We start from the raw sequence: 24,961 nt of genomic DNA, 5'->3' as shown, positions 1-24,961 counted from the left end.
CATAAAATTAGAGAATTTCGTGAATTCCATAAATTTCGTGAATTCCTTTAATTCCATAAATTACATACATTTAAATAAATGGTGGGAATTTCGCAAATACGATAAATTCAGTAAATTCCATGATTTCAGTGAATTCGTCGAATCCCATGAATACCTTAAATTAGAACAATTCCATGAATTTCGAAAATTCTGCGAATAGTGTAAATTCATTGAACTCCGTGATCATAATCAATTCCGCGAATTCTTCGAATTTCACGAATTTCGTGAATTACATAAATTCAGCGAATTCCGTGAATTTCTTTTATTTCATGAATTCCGTGAATTTCGTTCATTCCGTAAATTCCACTGCGAAATTCTATGAATTCAATAAACTCTATGAATTCCATGAATTTTGAGAATTTCGCGAATTCCATAAATCCGTTGAATCCTGTGAATTCCGCAAGTCCAGTGAATTTCGTGATTACAGGGAATTAATAGAATTCTATTAAACCCTTCAATCCCGCGAATTCAATGAATTCTATAATTTCCGTGAATTCCTTTAATTCCATGAATTTCGCGAATCTCGTGAATTCAATAAATTTCGTAAATTCCATATATTCCGCGAATTTCGTGAATTATGTGAATTTCGCGCATTCCATGCATTTCATTAATCTCGTAAATTTCTTGAATTCCTTTAATTCCGTGAAATCCCCGAATTTTATACATCGTGAATTTGTTTATTTCCATGAATTCGGCGAATTCCACGAATTCCTTCAATGTTATGAATTCCGTGAATAAAGTTAATTTCGAGAATTCCTAGAATTTGATGAATTCTTTAAATTCGAACAATTTCCTTAAATTCCATTTCGTCATTCCAATACCATGTTTTCAATTTTACCTTACGCTTGTATTGTATCAGTGTTGTAGAATTTCAAAAATGTTTCAGCAGTGTAGGTTTGATTGTATTTTGAATTTATTCAAATGATTCCGAGGCCGCGGAATCAGATTTATTTCCGAGACAGAAATGCAAACTTGATTTGGATTAATTTTTTGAAAGAGTGCTCCATCAGTCTCGAAGTTAGATTGCTCTCTAAAGAGAATAAATGTTCCTCTCGCCACAGCGCGAGCGGCTTAATGTAATGAAAAATGAAGTTTCACCCCCAGAGAGAGAAAGAGAGAGAGAGAGAGAGAGCGCTCCGAAGAGCATTTGACTCCTGAAGGGAAGGCCCTGATGTTAGTGGCGGTTATCTCATTAATTGAATCCAGTATATGCGATTCCCTGAATTTACGTTCCTCATTCCTTATTCGTCCTTAGTATATGCGAAGAGCACCCTTCCAGCGACGCTTGGGATGCATGATTAGCCATTTGTTTCGTCGTTTAATTTGAAGTTGGTATTCCCTCGCCTAGCTCCCGACGCGACGCCCTTTCGCGTTACCATCAAGAGCCATTCTCTGCATCGAGTTTGTCTATTAGCGAAGGCGTTGATTAAATGTGCGAGACCAGTCGAGAGAAGGATGGGTTCACGTGTCGGGCCTCGTTCAGAGGAAAGTACCTACAATGAAGACTGATGTGATTCAGGGCGAGGAGTCAAGGGTAGGGAGAGAAAACAAGAGAGGAAAAGAGAGACAGGGTTAACAAGCTCTGAATAACTGGCTGACGAGAAGACCATCCACTTTCACGGCTCAAGGCACACACGATACGTTTCGCAACGAGTCGCGTGCCAGATTCTTCCGGGAAGAAAGAAATAAGGCACTTACACCAAACTCTCGCTTTAAGTCTAGTGTCGGGGGTTGCCTTAAAATGTCCTTGGACTGATTGCGGGGGGATCAAAACGTAAATAGTGAGTACCGTCTGTCTCGTTTCCAATTGAAATATGTATCTATCTATATGTCGCAACCGCGCTCGCCCTGCTCCCCTGAGAAACTGCGTGAGCCAGCAGTTCCAAGAAGGCTAAAAACAGAGTGACTGGAAGCGAGAGTTTAGTCTATTTCGCTATTATTTCACAGCTTGGAAGAACTGGGTATAAGAATTGTTGCAGGTAATGCAACGTTGATGGACTCTGATAGAACGTGGATAACCGGGAAATGACTGGGAATTTTATGAGGTCGCGAAATGACAGGGAATTTATTTTTTGACCGGGAACTTATATGCCTGTATAAACAAACAAACAAAAAATAAACCGAAACTTCCTTTGGCAAAAATTTATTGAAGCTTTAGTTTTCGAGTTATGAAATGATTTATCTGGACCAATCAGGACCGCCGCATACGTGTATGAGAGGGATAACAACGGTGCGTTAGTGACCGCAGTCGAGGAGTGAAGAGGCAGCGGTCACTAACACACCGTTGGTATCCCTCTCACGCACGTATGCGGCAGTCCTGATTGGTCCAGATGAATCATTTCATAACTAAAAAACTAAAGCTTCAATAAATTTTTGCCAAAGGAAGTTTCGGCTTATTGTTTGTTTGATTATACAGCCATATAAGTCCGGGCACTTAGTTCCTGGACACCCTGTATATATAGATATATATTCCAATTTTAAATGAGTCAGGCGGCCCTCACTATTTACGTTTCGATCCCCCGAAATCAGTCTAAAGCTATTGGAAGGCCACTTCCGACATTGGAAAAAAAGCGAGAGTTTGGTGTATACCTAATTCTGAATCGCTTTGAATTCTTTTGAAATATTTCCGGGTATTTTTAATGTTTCCAAGAAATATTTAATAGATTTTAATAATTTTAAGGAATTTTTAAGATTGTAGGGTATTTTTAATAAATCTGAAGCATTTTCATGAACTTTTAATTTCATGAGTCTTATGGAATTTTAATAGATTATAAGCAATTTTACATTAATTTAATCAATTTGAAGTGGTTTTAGAGCTTTTCAAATATTTTAGGGTAAAAAATTTGCTAGAATTTCTGAATATATGGAACTATTTTACAACATAATAAAATATCCGAGGATTTCAATAGATTTAAGAAAATTTAAAGCTCTTAATGTATTTTATTACATATCCCATGATTTCCGAAAATATAGAATTTTACGGAATATTATATTTTTGTGGATTTTAAAGAATTTATTTATTAGAAGTAAGGTTTTTTTTTGGGTTTTAAAGGTTTGAAGAGATTTGCAATTCACCGTGAATTCATATTGATTTATCCTAAATTATTGTGAATTCTCTTGAATCTTATGAATTTACTTTCATTTTTTTAATTCACTTGAACTTCTCTAAATTTACTTTAAAGGATTTTAAATCGTTTAACGTATTTTATTCTCAAATTTCCTGGGCATTTTCAAGATATTCAAAACATTCCAAAGGAGTTTAAAGGATTTCAAATAATTTTGGTTATTTAAAAAGTTTACAAGAAAATTTTCATTGATTTCAGTAATTCAATGGGATTTAAAAGGATTTGAATCACTTTCAGGCATTGTAAAAGATTCTCAGGCGTTTTGAAGAGCTTAAAAAAGTTACAAGGGCCTTAGAAAAATATCGAAGAACTCTAAATATTTTACCTTTTAACGAATTTTAAAAGATTTGTTAGGATTTCAAATATTTTACTGTATTTTAAATGATTACGAAGAAATTTTTTTATGGATTTTAGTAATTTATTAGGATTTCAAAAGATTTGAAATACTTTAGGGTATTTTAAAACATTTTTAGGAATTTTCAAGACCTTTAAACAATATCGACGGATTTTTAAGGGTTTTAATAATTTAAAAGGAATTTAGAAAAGTTTGTTTTTTGTTTGAAAGAATTTTCTAGGATTTCGGAAGAAATGGAAGAATATCAATAGACATATGAGGTTTTAAGACATTTTTAAAGATTGTAAGGCGATTTATAAGATTTTCTAAGGATTTTAATGATTTTAAGGGATTTTTAAAGTTCACAAGCGTTTTTAATAAATTTTTCGGCATTTCTGGCAATATCAATATAATAATGGATTTTAAAGGATATATTAGAAGAAGTTCGGGGTTTTGTAGGGTTTCAAAGATTTAAAGAGATTTTCAAATATTTTGTATATTGATTTGGAATTTGCCCAGAATTCTTACCAATTTATCCTAAGTTCTGTTGAATTCTTCTAAATTTTATTCAATTCAATTAATTTTAAAAGTTTTTTGTTTAATTCATTCTTAAGTCTTTGAAATTTACTTTACATTCTTTCGTATTTCATCATATTCTTTTAAATTCTCTTCAATTTTTCTACACTTATTTCAAACTTACTAAATTCAATGAATATTTTCATATTATTAAATTGTTAATAATTCTTTAATTTTTTTTTAATTTACCTTGAATTTTTATGAAATTCATAACATTCTTTCCACGTTTACCTCAAATTCTCGTAAACTTATTTCCAGTTTACGTATGCCAGTGAAATCTCTGGATTAAAAATAAATATTCAATTCATTTTAATTCTTTTGAATCTGACTTGAATTTTTTTGAAATCTTATGAGTTCATCCTATCCCATAGGGACTGTGAGGGCTGTAATTAGTTAAATTGTAATATTTTTCAATTATATCATTCATGCGTAGTTAGAAAATCTTTTACTTAAAAAATTTTTCATTTGAGATTTTAAATTTTGAAGCGTACATTCTAATTTACAGAATTTTAAAGTTCAGTTTTAAATACAGTTAAACCTGGATTTAGTGATCCTCAATTTAATGCTTCCAAGAATTGACGTCGCGTGGTGGGGATGGTGAGAGGTGCTTCGGGGGATATACGGTGCTCACTCAAGCGTCACTAAACAGAGAGAAAAACGAGAAAAAAACAGAAGAGAGACAAAATAGTTCCGAGACTCTGGATTTCATGTCACGCTTAGTCCAAAAATTTACATTAAATCCAGGTTTTACTGTACTTAAAAGAATTGCAAGTTAGGAGCGTTTAAAATCGAAGATATTTAAAGTAAAAAAAAACATTTTTAATTGGTAAAATGTGAAATGAATGAATTAATGATTCTTAAAAATTAAAATTTACTTGAAGATTTAAAAAGTAAGTACCATTTGATTTTATAAGACGATTCGGGATCAGTTCACAGTTTTGAAATTTGTACATTCTAATGTTAAAAATTAAAAATATTACATTTTTAAACCATACAATTTGAAACTTTTCAATTAAAAAAAGAACAATTAATTAATATTTAGAAATATCTGACTTTTCATTAAAAATTAGTTATTATAAATTAAATATTCAAAACTAAAAAAAATGTTGAACGTGACAATTTTAATTGCTCTATTAAAAAAAATTAATTTGTAAGGAAAATGATTGAATTTTGATTTATAAGTAACAATTGAACACCTGTTATTCTCAAAAATAATTAGAGTAAGTTAGACAAATATTTAGGAGTTTTGAAAAAATCAATGAAAAATTTTAAATTATTGCAAATAATTTAAATGAAGCTTTTACGTGTGCCTACAAGATCCTGTTATTTGTACTAAAATTTCGGTGCAAATAACACACGGCCTGATTGAAAACCAAATATAGATTTTGACCAATCTAGAAGAAAAAATTGAGAAGCTTTTTAAGAGTTTTAAAAGGCTTCAGAAGAATAAAAAGCATTGTTTCGAAAAAATTTTAATGATCTTTTATTTCGATAAATTAATTATAAGTCAATATTTAAAAAGATTTATAGACATTTACTTAATTATTAAAAATGAATTTGGAGGATTTTAAGGACATTTTTTTAATTTCGCAGGGTTTTAAAACAATTTGTGGGAAAAATTTTAGGAAAAAATCGAATAAATTTAAAACATGTTTAGAAATTCTGAAAAAATGCAGAATTAATTAAAAATTTGAAAAAAATGTAAAACACGATTTCTTAAATTTCATTCACCGTGAAAAATAATTGTGAACCTGGAAAAAACCGGGTATTTTGGTCTTTCATGAAAACGGCCACAATTGAGCGGGGCAAAAAAAACCTCCGTGGACAGATTGATTTTCAGAAAAAAATTATCATCTGATTTTAACTTTATTTAAAAAATTAAAGCTAATAAAATTTCACATCCAACTGTCAATATTTTTTGGAATTTTATCTGCATTTTTATTAATTGACCTTGAATTCTTGTCAATTCTTTGACATTCTCTTACATTTTTTAATTCACTCTAATTCGTCTCAATCTACTTAATTCAATGGATTTTAAAAAGTTTGTATTTATTGATCCTGAAGTTTTTAAAACCTCACCTTGAATTCTTGGGCATTTCATCAAATTCTTTTGAAGTCCCTTGAATTTTTATAAGCTCATTTCAAAGTTACTGCATTCAAGAATGGTTTAATCTTATTTTAAAATTATTTTCAATTCATTCGAATTTTTTTAATTCCCCTTGAATTTTTATGAATTCTTCTTGTTTCTCTTAAATTTCTCTATATTTATTGTGAATGTGAAAAAAGTAGAAGATAACTTGAATTGAAGGTTTGGAAAGCAGAACCGAACGAGTGCTCGAGCAGTAGCCTGGAGTGGGGATGACGCGCAGAAAACGCGACGAAAGACCGTCCTCTCTTTCGTCGCGTTTTCTGCGCGTTATCCCCACTCCCGGATACTGCTCGGACGCTCATTCGATTCTGCTTTCCGAGCCTTCAAGTAGAGAAATATATTTCTCAACACGTCCAATAAAACATTTTTTTTATCCAAGAAATTTTTTTTGTTTAAGAAATTTTGACAAATAATTATAAACATAATTTATGAAATGAAGATTGAAAGAAATTAGGAATAGATGAACTAATTCTGTCTTTTCTTGGATGGGAAAAGCTTGGAATAGTCTCAATTTAGCAAATGACTTCTGGCGGAAATGAAGGAAGAAAATTGAATTACAAGCTGAAGGTTGAAAGCATCAGTCAATCAAAGTAATCTTATAATTGCAAAAGGGGAGCAAATGTCTTGAGGTTCGAATCAGAGTACCACCATAGAAATAAAGGAAACATTAGGTTGATGAAAACTCATTCTTTATCGAAGAGCAAACGCTCTCCAATTTCCATTTACTCTAATTCTATTACTCTTAAAAAACAAATAAAACCTTTACAAGAGAAATGACGATTTAGGCTCCATTAAGAATGAATTAGAACAACCTCTACAGTGACATCTTTACTGGTTTAAAAAAAAATGTCTGATTTAATTGACTTGCGTATTAAAATTGATTAGCAGATTTTTTTATTGGCCTCAAGGTTTTTTGAGTACAGGGGTCCTTACTCAAATCTGGAGGAACAAATTTTAAGAAAGTTTCTAACTAATATAAAAAAAACTATTAAATTTTCTGTTATGAAAATTAGTTTTCAACACACACAAAATAATTGTTGACGATATAGTCCAATTTTAAACTAAAATGATGATTCTTCAACTGGAATAGTTGAATTTTTAAACAAAAAAAATGAGTTTGCAACAAAAATCTATTTCCTAATAAGGAAGAAATTTTTTTCATAAATAACATGAATTCTTAATTTAAAAAAAGATTTTTAATTAAGAATTGATTAATTAAATTTACAGTTAAAAAGTCTGATTTTTAACCAAAGAGATCATTTTTCAACTAAAATAATTAAATATTAAACTAGATTAGTTCAGTTTTCACTTTGGAAATTAATATTGAAGTGAAGACAAACATTTTCAACAAAGTAGTAAAATTTTTTGTAAAATAAAAATTGTAAGAAAAAAAAAAGAAATAAATAACATTTGGATAAAAAAATGTAAACTAAGAAAAATTTTTCAGTAAAGGGAGGAAATAAATTTAACCAAACTATTGAATTTTCAAGCAAAGTATCGAGGTTTCAGTGAAAAAGTTAATTTTTGATCTAAAAAAATTCAACAAAATGTTTTAATCTAGCAGTATAACGTTAATTTTATAAATGAAAAAACATGTGTATTTTTTTAATTGTACAATAAAAAATTTTAGATTTTAATACAAAATTTAATATCTATATGTTTTCATTTGTTGGCTGGAATTAAATTCCTAAAAAAAATTTATCTTTTTTAGTTAAAAATTAAACTATTTGGTTGAAATTTTTTTTGCTTGAAAATTTAGCAGATTAGCTGAAATTTTTCCTTATTTTACTGAAAAATCTTTCTTTGTTAAAATGTAATTTTCCTTGAAAATTAGTATTTTTTTGTCTCAATGTAGGTATTTTTGAGTTAAAAGTAAATTTTTTTTTGGTTGAATTATCTTCTGCTGCATTTCTCGTCACGATTTAATCTTTTTTGTTTGAAAATTCAACTATTCTGTTTAAAGTTCTTTTTTTTTAAGTTGAAAATTAATTTTTTTATGAACAAATTTAACTAATTCATTTGAATATTCCACCAGTCTGATTCATAATTCTTTTTTTGCTTCAAAATTAATTTTGTTTAAATGAAAAATTAACTATTCCATTTTTGGTTTAACTTTCATCCTTGTTAGTTTGAATTCCAACTATTTGGTTAAAAATTCATCTTTTTTATTACAAAATTTATATGTTTAATGCAAAATTCTTGTATTTTTTAAAATTTGCTCTTTTTGGTAGTATATTAATATCATTTTTGATAATTCATCTTCTTGTTTTAAAATTAAACTATACATGTTAAAGATTCATATTTTAAGTTGAAAATCTATCACGCTGATTGCAAATTTAACTATTTGCTGAAAAATAATTTTTTTCAGTAAAGACTTAATTTTTTAAATTGAAATTTTCAGAACTTGTTTGCTCAAAAATTAATACATTTTTTAGAAATTAATATATTTTTTTCAATATTCAAACACCTTAGTGGACAATTCATAATTTTATTGTAGATTTCATCACTTTGGTTGAAATTTTTGCAGTTTTGTTAAAAATTAGTTTCTTTTGTTTTGAAAATTATTTAACTATACCATTTTTTTTAGAATTTATATTTTTTCAGGTGAAAGTTTGACTGTTTGGTGTAACATATTCTTTTTTTGGTGGATAATGGAACTATTTGGTTGAAAATTCATGTGTCTTGTTAAAAAATCTGAAAGTATATTGTTTAAACAATCATAATTTTATTTGAAAAATCATTACTTTGGTTGAAAATTCTACCCTTTTGCTATAAATTCATTTTTTAGTTGGAAAATTATTGTTTTCAATTGAAAAATTAACTATTTCATTTTTTGTTTGAAAATTTATCTATTTTAGTTGAAAACTGTACTATTTGGTAATAAGTGTTCTGCCCTGGTGAAAAATTTAAATATTTGGTTGAAAAGTCAAATATTTTGGTTAAAAATTCATAATTTTATGTGAAAAATCATCAGTTTGGTCGAAAATTTTACTGTTTTGTTACAGATTCATTTTTTTATGTTGAAAATGATTTGTTTTAATTGGAGTTTGGTTATTCCATTTTTTGGTTGAAAATTTTAGTTAAAAAATCATAGTTTTGTTTAAAAGTTTCTTACAGTGGTTGCAAATTTTTCTGACTTTTTTAAAAATGAATTTATTTTTGTTTGAAAATTATTATTTTTTTACTCAGAATTTCCCAACTTAATTTTTCGGTTAAAATTTTTTTTTAATAGACTATTTGCTAATAAATCTTTGTTTCTCGTGAAAAATTCAAATATTTGATTTAAAATTCATGTACTCTGTTCAAAAGTCAAATATTTTGATTGAAATCATAATTTTATTTAAGAAATCATCATTTTGGTTGAAAATATTACTGATTTGTTAAAAATGCATTTTTTAGACGCTTCATAGATATACATTAAATGAAGATATTTTATCATGATACAATAAACAAAACATTTGTTATAAACTAATTATTGTTTGAAAATGTGTTGTCTATAGTTTTCAATAATTTGACGTTTTTTAAAGTTATATTGCAAGAAATGTAATGCAAACAATATTTTAATAAACAAATTTTCTCTAAAAACTATTCTTGTTAATATTATAAAAAAAAAGAATAAACAAATGCATTACTCAGGCCTTTGTCGTCAAAAAATTCGTTTTATTCGAAGTCATTTTTTTTTAAATTAAGAATCTCAGAATAATTTCAGCAACATGAATAATTATTTCATAAATTTAATGATTTGTTTCACAAATTTAATAAACAAATGAATTATTAGGGCATTTATCGACGGAAAACCTCGTTTTTTCCATGTCACTCCTTTTAATTGGGAACTTTTGATAATTTCAGTAACATTAATAATTAGTTGATTAATTTTATGTTTTTGTTAAACAAATTTGATAAACAAATGCATAATTCGAGCACTTATCGACGGAAAAATTCGTTTTTTTCAATTCTAGTCCTTTTAATTGGTAACTTTAGGATAGTTTTAGCAATATTCATCACTATTAGATCAATTTTGTAAAAGAAATTTAATAAACAAATGCATTATACGGGCATCTGTTGACGAAATTTTTTTTTTTTTTTTTGACTTGAGTCCTTTTAATTCAGAACTTCATGTTAATTTCAGCAACATTCATAATTAATTCATAAATTTTATGATTTTTTAAACAAATTTAATGAACAAATGCATTATTCGGGCATTTGCCGACGGAAACACTTTTTTCTTCTCATGTCAGTCATTTTAATTGGGAACTGAACGATAATTTCAGTAACATTCATAATTAGTTGAATTATTTTATGTTTTTGTTAAACAAATTTAATTAAAAAATGCATTATTCGAGCAATTGTCGACGTAAAAACTTTTGTTTTTAAAGTCAGTCCTTTTAATTTTAGAAAAAAAGTTCTTTATTTTTCATTGAGTACTTTCAGTTAGCCAACGCAAGAAGATTTGAATACAAGAAATGATTGAAAAATATATTTCATATTTGTTGTAAATAAATTCTATAACATATGAAAAGTCTTTGAAAGAAAAAGGACTTTGAAAAAAAACGAGTTTTTACGTCGACAAATTCCCGAATAATGCATTTTTAAATTAAATTTGTTTAACAAAAACTTAAAATCAATCAATTAATTATGAATTTTACTGAAATTATCGTAAAGTTTCTAATTAAAAGACATTTAAAAAAACGAGTTTTTCCTTAGGCAAGTGCCCAAATAATGCATTTTCGTATTAAATTTGTTAAAAAAATCAAAAAATTTATTTAAAAATTATGAATTTTCCTGCGGTTCTGAATTTTTTAAAATTGGCATAGAAAAAAACAAATTTTTCTGACGAAAAATTCCTGAATAATGCATTTCTTTATTAAATCTGTTTATAATGTAAACAATTATAACCTTAAGAAAAATGTTTTAAAATTTAAAATTGTTTCCATTCAAATTTCTTGCAACATAACTCAGAAAAGCGTTAAATTATCGAAAATTATAAAAAACACATTTTCAACAAATAATTTGTCGATAAAACATTTTTTTGTTTACTGTATCATGATGGAATATCTTTATATAAGGTAAAGCTATGACACATTGGTGATTACAACCATTTTTCTATTATTGACGAGCACCAGGAACATCAAAACAAATCGACATTTTTCTCGTAATATTTATTTATTTATAAAAAAAAATTGAAAAACTAAATTAAAAATCAGGTTCGGCGAATTTCTTTTAAATTTTATCCGTCTAAAAAAACACATCAAAATCGGTTCACATGTTCAGCCGGAATCGTATTTTGAACCAAAAATGGTACTTTTTCCCCATTGTGTGCCGGAGAATCCACTGATGGATTTCTACATTTGAAATTCTGAAATTGGAGAATACACTTTGTTGGTACAGAGAAATTTTAAATTATTAAAGCTTGAATGGATGTATAGTGGGCGAAACATTAAGCGGTTTACGACCACAGATCGTAAAAGGACAAGTGGATGCTCATTAAACTTGCGTTAAGCCCCTGAAGCCCCGACTAGTGCTAAATGAAAACTACAAAAGTCGTTCGCGCTTAACAGCCATCCGCGTGTTTATGGAGTGAAATGGTGAAAAAGGGAGAAAGTACTCTGTAAACATACGAGAATAAGTATATCTTCTCGGTTGTTTATTCCGAGTCAACAAAGTGTCAGAACTTTCTCAGACTGCCGTCATCTGCGTAATTGCCCTTTTCATATCCCATTCATTCCCTTCAATTGAGATTCTGATTATATTCTTTCAAAATACAGAAGGTAAATTCTGATTCAGCTAATTTCCGTAAAATGCGGTTAAAAGGGGAAAACGGGGAAAGAGGGACACCAGAAGTCTTTAAGTTTGCGAATTATTTTGATTTTTGTGACTACCGCACGGCCACAATACAGTCGCCGTCGACCGCACGACCATCAAACTAGCGTCGCCCATCACGAATGAGTCAGTATTTTCCATTCCCGCCGCTGAGCTTCATTTTATAGTTGTCCATTTAAAGTTTAAAAAAAATACGTTTGATTGGATTTTCGCTTCCGGTTACGTGATGCGTAAAATGTCAAAAGATACGATTTATAGGGCATGAGAATCACTTTTGAATTACGCCTACTAAAATCCCGTGCGACTAATAGTTTACGACAAATTAATTTGTTAATTAATGTAGAATTGACACTATTTGACGCTTTTTATGAGAGATGACACTATTTTGCTACTATTTAAAAAAAAATCCTAATAAAAAATTTAATAGTTGATATTTTAACCAAGAAGATTAATTTTCAATCAGAAAAAGGAATATTTAAGAAATTACATAAATTTTTAACCAAAATAGTTGAATTTTCAACCAAGATTAATTTTTTACTAAAAAATATTAATTTTTAACAAATTATATAAATTTCAAACTAAATTGTTTAAAAGTTTATTCCACACTGTTAGAAATTTTATTTTATGAATTTTTAGTTTATATTGTTTTCGTTTCTAAGAATTTTAAACTAAATAGTGCAATTTTTAAACTAAAAGAGATCTATTTTTACCCATAAGCGTATTTGTATTATTTGCATTTAAGAGAAACAATTTTTAAAAAGACATCGATTTTTTTAAATACTCTTTAATTTTGTACTAGATATTAGAATTTTTAAGAGAAAAGACAAATTTTCTACAAAATATTGGAATTTTTTATTTTAAAATATTAATTTTTAACCAATCATTCAATTTTTAGCAAAATAGATCAGTTTTTAACGAAATAGTTGAATACTCACACAAGGACATTAATTTTTAATCAAATAAGATTAATTTTTAACAAATTACATATATTTTTAACTAAATAGTTTGAAAAGTGGATGCGACGTCATCCGAAATTTGATTTCATTAATTTTTACTTTATATATATTTTTTTCCTAATTTTTTGACTCAACAGTGCAATTTGTTATCTGTAAAAGATCAATTTTTGTCCAAAACTGAAATTGTGGAATTTTCATATAAGAGTATTAATTTTCAATAAAAAAATCGATTTTCTAAAATACACTTTAATTTCGTACCAAATATTAGAATTTTCTCAATAAATGAAGAATTTTCTACGAAACAATCGAATTTTTTATTTAAAAATATCAACCTTCATCCAATTAGTTTAATTTTCAATAAAAAACAGAAATTTTAACCAAATAGTTGAATTTTCAAACAAGAAGATTTAATTTTTTTACCAGATGTAATGAATTTTTAACAAATTTCATAAATTTCTAACTAAATTGTTTGAAGAGTGGGTGCGAAGTTTCTTGAATTTTGATTTGATTAGTTCTCAGTTTATATATTTTTTCGTTTCTAAAATTTTTTAAATAAAACGTGCAATTTTTAAACTAAAAAGATCAATTTTTAGCTAAAAGTGGAATTCCGTTGAATTTTCATTCAAGAGAATTAATTTTCAATAAAAAATATAGATTATATAAAATACGTCCTATTTTTTTTAAGGATTGAATTTTTTAAGACAAAAAACACATTTTCTACCACTTTAATTTTTAATTTAAAAATATCAATTTTCAACCAATCAGTTAAATTTTCAATAAAAAATCTAAATTTTGACCAAATAGTTCAATTTTCCAATAAGACGATTAATTTTTGACCAAAAGAGATTAATTTTCTACTAATTTCATAATATTCCAAATAAATTGTTTAAAGAGTGGATGCGAAGTTATTTGAAATTTTATTTAATTAATTTTTATGTTTATATATATATCATATATATTTCAATAAAAAAAATCGATTTTCTAAAATACACCTTAATTTTGTACTGAGGATGAAATTTCTTAATCCAAAAGACGAATTTTTAACCAAATATTTCAATTTTTTATTTGAAAATATAAAATTTCAACCATTTATTTTAATTTTTAACTTAATGGTTACATTTTCGGTTTGAAAAATTAGTTCATCATTCAACCAGTAAAACTAATTTTAGACCAAATAATTGAATCCTCAGCTAAAGCAGAATAATTTTAAATAACATATTTTGCATTTCGCACCAAAATAAATTGAATTTCTACTAAACAAGACAAATCTTGAACAAAATACATAATTTTTCAACCAGATAGTTCAGTTTTCTAACAGAGCCTTAAATATTTAAACCAAAAGTATGCATTTTCTACAAGAAAGTTAAATTTTTAAATAAAGCGTTAATTTTTTATTGAAACAGATTAAATTCAATTAATTTTAATAAGATATGAATTAAAAAAAAATTTTGGTCAACGGAGAAAAAAATGCAATCAAGTTTTTCAATTCCCAAGCAGAAAACGATATATCAACAAAACAAAATGATTCAATTTTGAATCAAATAATCAAATTGTTAACCAGAAAAGATAACTTTTTACCCAAAAAATTAATACCAGTGGAATTTTTAAACGAAAATAATGAACTTTCAAAAAAAAAATATTTAGATTTTCTTATTTGGTTCTATTAATTCAGATTGCATTTAAGTATAAAATTGAGAAAAAGAGTTCATTTTAATAGTTTTAAAACATTAAGTCAGAAAACTGAAAATTCTGCTTAGAAAATGCAGTAAATTTTCGATTGCATACTTTTTAGTTTCTGACAATACACTTTTTTGACTGGATTTTTTTTCTGGAAATTTTTCTGGCAGTGAATTGGGTTAACATATTCTTCTGCCAATCAAATTTGATTTCATTCTAGAAATAGAATACTTAGAAATTCGTTATTCCCGTCATTTTGATTGCAATTTAGACCAATTTCTCAACTCGTTTAAAATGTTATGAGTTTGATGATTGAAATTTTATTTCGAGCAGCGAACGTTTTTTCGCTGCCTGCTATTTATGGCAAGTATTCACATAATATAGGCATAATTATCTACATTTTGACGATGCTGCTATAATAGTGGCATGATAATGTGCAGAGATAATGTTCAATTTTGGTGAAATGGGTGTTTGCGACTCGGAAACAGTTCGCTCGTAAAGGAATCCAATAAAGTTTGATGATGATTAACATACAAGAAATAATTATCTGTAACTTCCGAAAATAGAAGCAAAATAACTCTTCGTAAAATCACCCTCATTATTTTCTCTTCTTTGTAATGACTTTCAAAATTAAAATCAAATTGTTTTGATGGATATGATTCTTCATGAAAAGCGTTTAATGTATTTTTTGCGAAGAAATTTCGAAAGGTTGCAAAAAAAAATTTAAGCAACTTTTTTTCTTTTTAGCCATTTATAGTGGTAATTACTAAAATGGTAGGGGAGAGTAGTCCTAAAAAACTAATAACAAAAGAAGAGTGCCGACTTAGGACCACCTGATTGATGCCCAGCTAGGACCACTACAAATTTTTACCCATTTCATGATATTACGTACACGAAACAAATCCGAATGAAAAATCGACTTTAAAAGGAGAAGAAACAAAAAACACAGAAATTAAAGCTTTTAATCGCTTGAACTTTACGAAATGTTTACGCACCTGTAGCTATTTGACAAGAATCGAAGAAAAATTTTTTCTTTATTTTTTCAGAACCCGATTTCGTTGGTTCCTTCGACATAGGCCAACATGTGTTCTTTTTCTTCCGGGAAACGGCCGTCGAGTACATCAACTGCGGGAAAAGTGTCTATTCGCGTGTAGCTAGGCTATGCAAAAAAGATACAGGAGGGAAAAATATTCTCGCGCAGAATTGGGCTACCTACCTAAAAGCTAGGTTGAATTGCTCAATTCCTGGCGAGTTCCCCTTCTACTTCAACGAAATTCGTAAGTATTCCTACCTGAATTATAAGTTTATCCCCACGATTCTGCAATCAAGAGATTTATTTTCAAAAAATTGTCGTGATTTCTCTGAACAGAGAGTATCTACAAGGTACCGGGCGATGATACGCACTTTTATGGTACATTTACGACCTCGACGAACGGTTTGATGGGCTCTGCCATCTGTTCATTCCACATTGATGCCATCCAAGATGCCTTCCGTGGTAAGTTCAAGGAGCAAGCAACCAGTAGCAGCGCCTGGCTTCCGGTTTTGTCAAACAAGGTTCCTGAGCCACGACCTGGACAATGCGTCAATGACACAGAGACACTTCCGGATACGGTCCTCAACTTCATTAGGTCACATCCGCTCATGGACTCTGCGATATCCCACGAGAATGAGAAGCCCGTCTTCTATAAGAGAGACGTCATGCTCACTCGACTCGTGGTGGATAAACTTCGCATCGATTTCGTCGGGATGGATTTGGACTACACTGTCTACTACGCTGGCTCCAGTGAGTCCTATTAATCTTTTATTCTGATGTTTGAAAAGCAGGCCTCGGATGCACACTTACTCTTTCTTGAACTCTATTTGCTCCTCTCCATATTTTATATGATTTAAATAACATTTGTTTAGAATTTCTTAAATGAGTCTGAGGCCTGGTAAAGCCTTACCAAACGTATCAATTCTGGAGATTGGAAGAAAATCTTGGAGATTGGTTTTCCGCGTCTTATGATTTATAATTTCTGATTGTCTTCTTAAAGGTGACGGACGGGTTCACAAAGTAGTACAGTGGGTGGACAGCAATGGGGAATCGCAGTCGATTTTGTTGGATGTCTTTGACGTGACTCCCGGGGAACCAATTCAGGCGATGGAGATATCAAAGGAACACAAAGCCTTATACGTGGCTTCTGATCACCGCATAAAGCAGATCGATTTGGTCATGTGTTCTCGTCGCTACGACAATTGTCTCCGGTGTGTCCACGACCCTTACTGCGGATGGGATAAGGACACCAACATGTGCAAACCTTACGCTCCTGGGTATGTTTCAAATTTTTCCCGGTGAAGAAGGTAATCAAGGGGAAGGGAGGCAGAAGAAAAAGAGTTAGAATCCATTTTGCGTGTTACAGACTTCTTCAAGACGTATCAAACAGTACAGCCGACGTTTGCGACAGCAGTGTCGGCAAACGAAAACTGGTTGTGACCTGGGGTCAGTCGGTGCACCTAGGATGTTTCGTGAAGATGCCGGAGGTTCTCGCTAACCAAGAGGTCAGGTGGTATCACTACAGCAAAGAGAAGGGAAGGTACCAGATCACCTACAAATACGGTTCAGGTGGGGAGAAATTCATCGAAACTTCCGAAAAGGGTCTGGTGATTGTTGGTGTGAACGAGCAGGATGCGGGTAGATACGACTGTTGGCTTGGTGGGGCTCTTCTCTGCTCGTACAATATCACAGTCGACGCTCATAGATGCTCGGCGCCTGCCAAGTCCAATGACTATCAGAAGATTTACTCGGACTGGTGCCATGAGTTCGAGAAGTATAAATCGGCCATGAAGAGTTGGGAGCGGAAACAAGCGGTGAGTGTCATAAACTTATTTTTTTATATTTAAGTCTCTTTTTATTCCTCCTCCTCCTCCTCCTCCTCCACCACCATCTCCTCCTCATATTCCTCTTCTTCCTCTTTCTCCTACTCCTTCTGCTCTCCTCCTCCTCTTCCTCCTCCTTATCTTCCTCTTTCTCCACCTCCTCCTCCTGCTCTTCCTCTGAATTAATTTAATTATTATATATTTCAATTAATGCGTTATCATTCAGTTTACAATGCGTAACTTGAAAATATTGTACTTTCAAAATTTTGAATTTTTAGGCTTTCATTTTAATTTAAAGAATTTTAAAATGCACTTTAAGGAATAATAAAATTAAAAGGTAGAAGTGTTCAGAATCAAAGATTTTTTTCTTAACAACATTTTTACTCATTTAACTGTGAATGGAAATTAATTTTTTATTAAATTAAAAATTTTAAGTTTTAAATTCGAATTTTACTGCAATATTTAAAAAGTGAAGAATGTGGATTTCACAAGATGATTCAGAATCAGTTCACAATTTTAGAATTTTCAGATTTTAAGGTTAAACATTAAACTGTTTCAAATTGGAAAGTTTTATCAGTTATAAAAAAACGATATGCCCGATTAAAACTTTATCACGTATTTAAAATTTGTATATAACATGACAATAAAATATGCATAATTCAAGACTTCTAACATTTCAAATATTGTTTTCGTCTAAAATATTCCACTTTTTAATCAATTTGAATTTTTTGTAATTTTGAAAAAGATAAATTATTTATTATTTAAAAATTTCGGACTGTTCTTTTAAAATCAGTAATTATAAATTAAATATTTAAAACTAAAAAAAACTAAACTTTGAACGTTCAATTTTAATTTTTCGTTTAAAAAAAATTTAATTTCTAAGTAGAATTGTTAGATTTTGATGTATAATAAATATTGAAGAACTATTATTATTTTTAGAAATAATTAAAACTAAATATATATTTTGGCAGATTTTGAAATAAAAAATTTAAAAGCTTTTTAAGAATTTCGAAGGTATTCAGAAGAATAAAAAAACTTTCATAGGAAAATTAAAATTTTTTTTTTAATATTTAGAAAATGGTCAAAAATGAATGTGGAAGATTTTAGAGATTTTTTTAGCTTAGTAAGATTTTTAAGAAATTCTTGAGAAAAATATTAGGAAAAATTCGAATCATTTTAAGAGATATTAAGAAGTTCCAAAAAAGTTTTCTGAAATAATTTAAAATTTGAAAAAATGTAAAAAAAATGTACATGTTTCAAGATTTTGTAATACAATTTTTAAGAATTTTAATCATTTCTAAACTATTTAAAATAAAAATAACATTTCATGCTTGTAAACTATTGAGCATTTGAATATGCATTTCTAATCCCAGACTTTAGATCCAATTAAAAAAATTACAAATTTTTTGATTCAAATGACTCATATTTTGGAAAAATTTTTAAAACTGCAAATTTATTGAATTTTCTAAAAATCTAAGCTATTTATATGAAAAATTTCGAATTTTTATTCTTTGTCCTTCAATTTTTGGTCAGAAACCGAAAAACCTTCACAGTTATTGGTTTCTCATTAAATTAGGGCCGTTTTTTAATTTTCGAATAAAGTGGATAGTGTAAAACAAAAATTTCAAATTTGTTAATTTCAACCTCAATTTAAAAAAAAAATATTTCTATATTCTCTAGATTTGAGGTCCGTAAACGTTTGCTAATTTATTGAATTTTCCAAAAATTTAGTTCATTTGGATAAAAAATTTCCATTTTTTTAATTCTGATCTTAAATTTGTTATTGCAAATCCGAAAAAACTGAGATTCATTGAAATCAGATATTTTAAAACATTTTTAAACAATTTGGATCACTCAGATCAAAAATGTTGAATTTTTTAAACCTTGATCTCAAAATTTGCCGTCATAAACTCAGAAAACCTCTAGTTTTGGTTCTAATTAGAATCCGTTAGTATTTTTACTTGTCGAGAAATTCTAATCATTTGGATACAACCATTTTTGAATTTTTGATTTTTTTAAACTCAGATTTAGGACAGGAAATCCAAAAACCAGCTAATGTTTTGCATATTAAAACATATATTTGCACTAAATACCGAACGTATTTTTAATTTTTCACAAATTTGCGCCATTTGGATAAAAATGTTTGTATTTTTATTTTTTGACCTGAAGTTTATAGTCAGAAACCTGCAAAATCTCCTAGTCAAGTGCCGCTGAAACCTGATAATTTACAGCATTTTACTTAAATTTAGTCCATAGAGAAAAAAATTTCAAATTTTTAAATTTTGAACTTAAATTTCTGATCAGAATCTGGACCCCCCCCCCCCCCCCTAGTTTTGAGATTTTTAGAAATCAGCTGATTTATTGCTTTTCAAAAAAATTTTCTATTTGGATAAAAAATTTCAAATTTTGTATTTTGAGCTCAAGTTTGTGTTCAAAGCACAGAAAACCCACTACTTCTAAATCTCGTAGAAATATGCTAATTTACTCAATTTCATACAAATTTGTTCCATTTGATAAAAAATTGTCAGATTGGTAAATTTTTATGTCAACTTTCCTATCCGAAACGGGAAACCGCCTAGTTTTTAGATTCTTAGAAATCAGGGAATTTATTGCAGTTCTCAAAACTTGTCTATTTGTAGAAAAAACTTCGTATTTCTCAATTTTGAGCTATTTCCGATCTGAAACTGGAAAGCACCCTAGTCTTGACATTTATAAAAATCAGCTAATTTATTGCTTTATAAAAAACTTGGCTATTTGGATAAATAATTTCGAATGCCTAAATTTTGAGCTCGAATTTGTGTTCAAACCCTAGAAGATCCTTTACTTCTGAGTGTGGCAGAAATCTATAAATTTATTGCTTTTCTAAAAACTTGTCTATTTGGAGAAAAAATTTTATATTTCGCAGTTTTGAGCGCAAGGTTGTGCTCAAAAACCGGGAAAAACGCTATTTTCGAATTTCGTACAAATTTGCTAACTTACGCAATTGCATAAGAATTTGATTCATTTGATAAAAAAATGGTCAAATTCATCAATTTTGAACTCACATTTCCGATTAGAAACAGGAAAAACCCTCAGTTTTTAGTTTTTTTCAGAAATCAGCTAATTTATTTATTTTTAAAAAACTTGTTTGTTTGTATAAATTATGTCGAATTTTTTCATTTTGAGCTCATAATTCTGCTCAAACCCCCGAAAACCCTCTACTTCTGAGTGTCTTAGAAATCTGCTAATTTACTCATAAGAACTTGTTCCATTTGATAAAAAATGGTCAAATTTGTAAATTTTAAAGTCAAGTTTCCTATCAGAAACTGGAGGAATCCTAGTTTTGAGATTCTTAGAAATCAGCTAATTTATGGCTTTTCAAAAATCTGGTTTATTCGTATAAAAAATGTCGTATTTTTAAATTTTGAGCTCAAGTTTATGCTCAAATCCCAGAAAACCCTCTACTTCTGAGTCTCGTTGAAATCTACTAATTTACTCAATTCCATAAGAATTTTCTTCTTTTAATAAAAAAAGTCAAATTTGTAAATTTGGAGCTCAAATTTCCTATTAGAAACTGGAAAACAGCCTGTTTTGGAGTTTCATAAAAATCAGCTAATTCATTGCTTTTAAAAAAACTTGTCTATTTCGATAAAAAAATGTGGTATTTTTCAATTTTGAGCTCAAGTTTGTGCTCAGATCCCAGAAAACCCACTACTTCTGAGCCTCTTAGAAATCAACTAATTTACTCAATTTCATAAGAATTTGTCCCATTTGATAAGGAAATGTTAATCTTTTAAATTTTGAGGTTCACAGAAATCAACAAATTTATTGCGTTTTCCAAAAAAAATTTCCCCATTTTGATACAAGGTTTCAAATTTCTAAATTTTGCCCACAATTTTTTGCAAAAGTCGCCCTAGAAAACCTGAAAAAGTCGCAACTTTTTGCATAATTGGATTTGTTTTTCGCTTCTGTTTCAGCAATGCGCATCGAGACAAAACGACAGTAACCAAAATCTCCATACGAACGAAGTGTATGGAACGCCTCTAGTGTGATGAAATCGCGCTCTAGATCCGTTGTCAATTCGAGATGACGACTCGATAATCCGTATAAGCATCCTACCGGCGAATCATGGTCAAAGTCTGTCTTGGGCTCCTGGTTTGGAGCTCTTGCTGACTACGTGCAGCTACGTTTATCATCGTCTCTTACGACCGGATATTCGCTAATTAAATTAAAATTAGTCAATAAGAAATAAACGAATGATCACTTGGAGCCAAGTGCCACGGTGCTCGTTTCTTTCCTCGCGTTCAAGGCTCTTATTCTTTTGTTCTCGACTTTGAATGTTTTTGTATTCGCTTCTTGTAAATATCTAGGAGTCTGCGAAACTTTAAGACTTCGCCTCGGCAACGACGCGCGAGCACCAGTGGATGCCAAAGTAAGTGTTCTTAAGGGCAGAAGGCAGCAAAGACATCGAACTTTGAAGTTCGAGGCCGTCGAAATTCGATCGCGCATTTTGATTCGAGATAAGCGGACTTAACTGATTATGGATGATGTCCTGCCGGAGCCCTCTCTCGGAGAGATACAAGGCAGAAAACAATCAAGATTGCGTGATTTCCCCGGGAAAGACTCGTATAATTATTAAAAATCTAGGATTAAGAGTTAGTATTTCTTACGAGGAAAGGGACTTTCGTGGTTACTTAGCAATTAGTCGAGCACCGAATCGAACGTGTCTCGGACACTTCGCATCACAGAGGTTACATATGAGATTATATTTCCCGTTCGTGAAAATGCGCGTTTTCTTTTGAGCAATTCCTAATACGATTAATTAGCATAATCGAAACTCGCGGGCTGAGTGTTACATACTTTAATTTCAGTCGCGCTTCCTACTCTTCAGTTATCGTTCTAGAGTCAGCTTCTAGAACTTTATTAAATAATTACGTAAACTTCAAGGTGCTAAATGAACTCGTTTTAATCGAAGAAATTACAGAAGATAGCCCTCGAGAATTAAGCCCTCTTTTCACATTGTATATACCGGATCACGGATTCACGTCTACACGTAGCTAACTCTAATATTAGCCTAGAGATTCGTGTTTGCTTATTAGTTCTTGATGAGCTCAGCTGAGATGGTCGCATCTCGCAAAATTACTGGGCAAACTGCACGCGATTATTCCGCAACTCTTGCCGGAATGAATCTGCGAGCATCCCGTACATTTTCGTCAGGTCATAAGCCTTCCCCCGCTGTCCTCTTCGGGACCTCGGCGAAGCTTCATGGGACCTTGGACGCGTTAATGAAGATGGATACTAATCCCAAACTAAAGTCCACACTTCCGGGCACGAACTGTGATTGGCTTGATGATATAGAAACTATTTGAAGAGAGCCACATCTCTAGCATTTAATATTCAGAAGTTTTAATTACTGGAAAACGTGCATGAGCTTTTATATCCTTATTGAACTTCGAGCGCGCTTTTATTTCCCGACAGAAATCGTAATGCGCGTGGATTTCCTTGATCGGAATCCAGGCGCTCTTTCAATCCTGTTTGGAATCTGAGGGCTCTTCGATTTCGGAACGGAATCCGACCGCTCCTCGATTTCTGAAAGTAATCCAGGCGCTCTTTACTTCCTGCTCGGAATCCGAGTGCTCTTTGGATTCTGAACAGAATTCGGGCGCTCTTTGATTCCTGGTTGGAATCCGATCGCTCCTTGACAGTAATTATATCAATTATATATAAAAATCTTTAATAACGCGTCCAAGGGCTCCTCACACTATAAATACATCCTGAGAATAATGTAGGGAGGTCATGACACCTTTCTAAATGTATTTGAGTTTCACGGATCGACAGTGATTCTTGCCCTTAGTTTGTAAATAATTATAAATGACTAGCAGTCCGAGGCACTTTGATTTTTCGGCGCTCGGTAGAACTTTAGCCCGCGCAGAGCGCTTTTCTCGGGCGATCGAGGGTACATATACAATGTCTATATTCTAGGAACCATGTAATTTTTAAGTTCTGTACAAAGCGTTCGATTCGATATAAGACAATTTAATTTTGTACTTTACGGTGCGAGACTTTTAGCGAAAGAGTGAAAGAAAGAGTGTGAGAGTGGACGTTTAGAGGATAAGTTTAAACAATAATTGATAAAACTAATCCTTGAGTATGTACTTATTACGAGCTTCAACAAGTATTGAATAGTATTATGAAATAAGGTAAGAATCGACTTTTATTTAAGGATCTTTAGCAGAGTGACAGGGCCAGCAGCAAAAGAGCCGTCGTGTAGTTTTCAAACGGATTTCTGCGACATTTCATTATCGACTGAACAAAGCATTGACTGAAAATAGGAACATTAACATTTATCAGCATTTAAAAGTACTTGGAAATACTCAATGTCAGAGAATTTAATTAAATTAGAGCAGTGAGAACAACATAAATCTCGTATACATACATTCACGTAAACTCTAAAAGAATACGTAAGAGTAAAGTGGGCTTGAGAAACCTGTAATTGCAAAGATGACGGATTTGGAAAACTGAATTTTTCTAGGAAGTTTGTTCCAGAAACTTTTTTCTAGAAACTTATATTCTAGAAACTTTTTTCTAGAAACTTATTTCTAGACACTTTTTTCTAGAAACTTATTTCTAGAAACTTATTTATAGAAACTTTTTCGTGAAACTTATTTCTAGAAACTTATTTCTAGAAACTTTTTTCTAGAAATTTTTTCTAGAATTTTTTTTCTAGAAATTTCCTTCTAGAAACTTTTTTCTATAAACTTCTTTCTAGAGATTTTTTTCTGGAAACTTTCTTCTAGAAACTTATTTCTAGAAACTTTTTTCTAGAGACTTTTTTCAGAACTTTTTTCTAGAAATTTCCTTCTAGAAACTTTTTCCTAGAAACTTCATTCTAGAAACTTTTTTCTGGAAACTTTCTTCTAGAAACTTTTTTCTAGAAACTTTTTTCTAGAAACTTTTTTCTAGAATGTTTTTTCTATGAAGTTTGTTCTAGAAATTTTTTCTAGATCTTGACATTTAGAGATATAAATCCAAGGAATCTGAGCACTTGAAAAAATCAGGTAAACAAATCCGTCTTCTAGATTATAATAAAATAAGAAACACAGAATCTTTGGCTTGATGCTCAACATTCAGATGCGTACGACACGATTATCATATAAGTTTTAGAGATAGGCTGTAAATGAAAAAAAATTTCGATCCATGTCCTTCGTAGTTGAATGTCGAGTTTTCTGGAAGTCGGCGTGATTACAGAAAGCAATCTAAGATGAACCCTAATGTTGTTAGACCTATAATTTATAAGATTACTAAATACTGTATGTTATTTCCTGAGCGGTTGGCGCAGCGGAAAGTCTATCTCTGACACTATCGATCGCCGAAACTGAATATTCGTTTCAAGCTGCGCATTAGTTTACCTTTTTTATACTCTAAATTGCGACTGATTTTAGTTTTAATT

The 24,961-nt window shown here is 30.1% G+C and overlaps 1 protein-coding gene across 1 annotated transcript in view; it reads left to right on the top strand.

Annotated features, from left to right (window-relative positions):
- LOC117181782 (semaphorin-2A) overlaps positions 1–24,329 on the top strand; it is a 466,531-nt gene extending 442,202 nt beyond the window's left edge. The window contains exons 7-11 of the mRNA XM_033374751.1: positions 15,723–15,953; positions 16,046–16,459; positions 16,710–16,986; positions 17,076–17,523; positions 21,489–24,329. Coding sequence (XP_033230642.1) covers positions 15,723–15,953; positions 16,046–16,459; positions 16,710–16,986; positions 17,076–17,523; positions 21,489–21,563 — 1,445 coding nt within the window. The 3' untranslated portion in view covers positions 21,564–24,329. The remainder of the gene's footprint in view (positions 1–15,722; positions 15,954–16,045; positions 16,460–16,709; positions 16,987–17,075; positions 17,524–21,488) is intronic.
- Positions 24,330–24,961: the final 632 nt, after the last annotated feature.

Source organism: Belonocnema kinseyi, chromosome 10 (genome assembly GCF_010883055.1).
Source record: "Belonocnema kinseyi isolate 2016_QV_RU_SX_M_011 chromosome 10, B_treatae_v1, whole genome shotgun sequence".
NCBI classification, from domain to species: domain Eukaryota; kingdom Metazoa; phylum Arthropoda; class Insecta; order Hymenoptera; family Cynipidae; genus Belonocnema; species Belonocnema kinseyi.
This window is presented reverse-complemented; position numbering and strand designations above follow the sequence as displayed.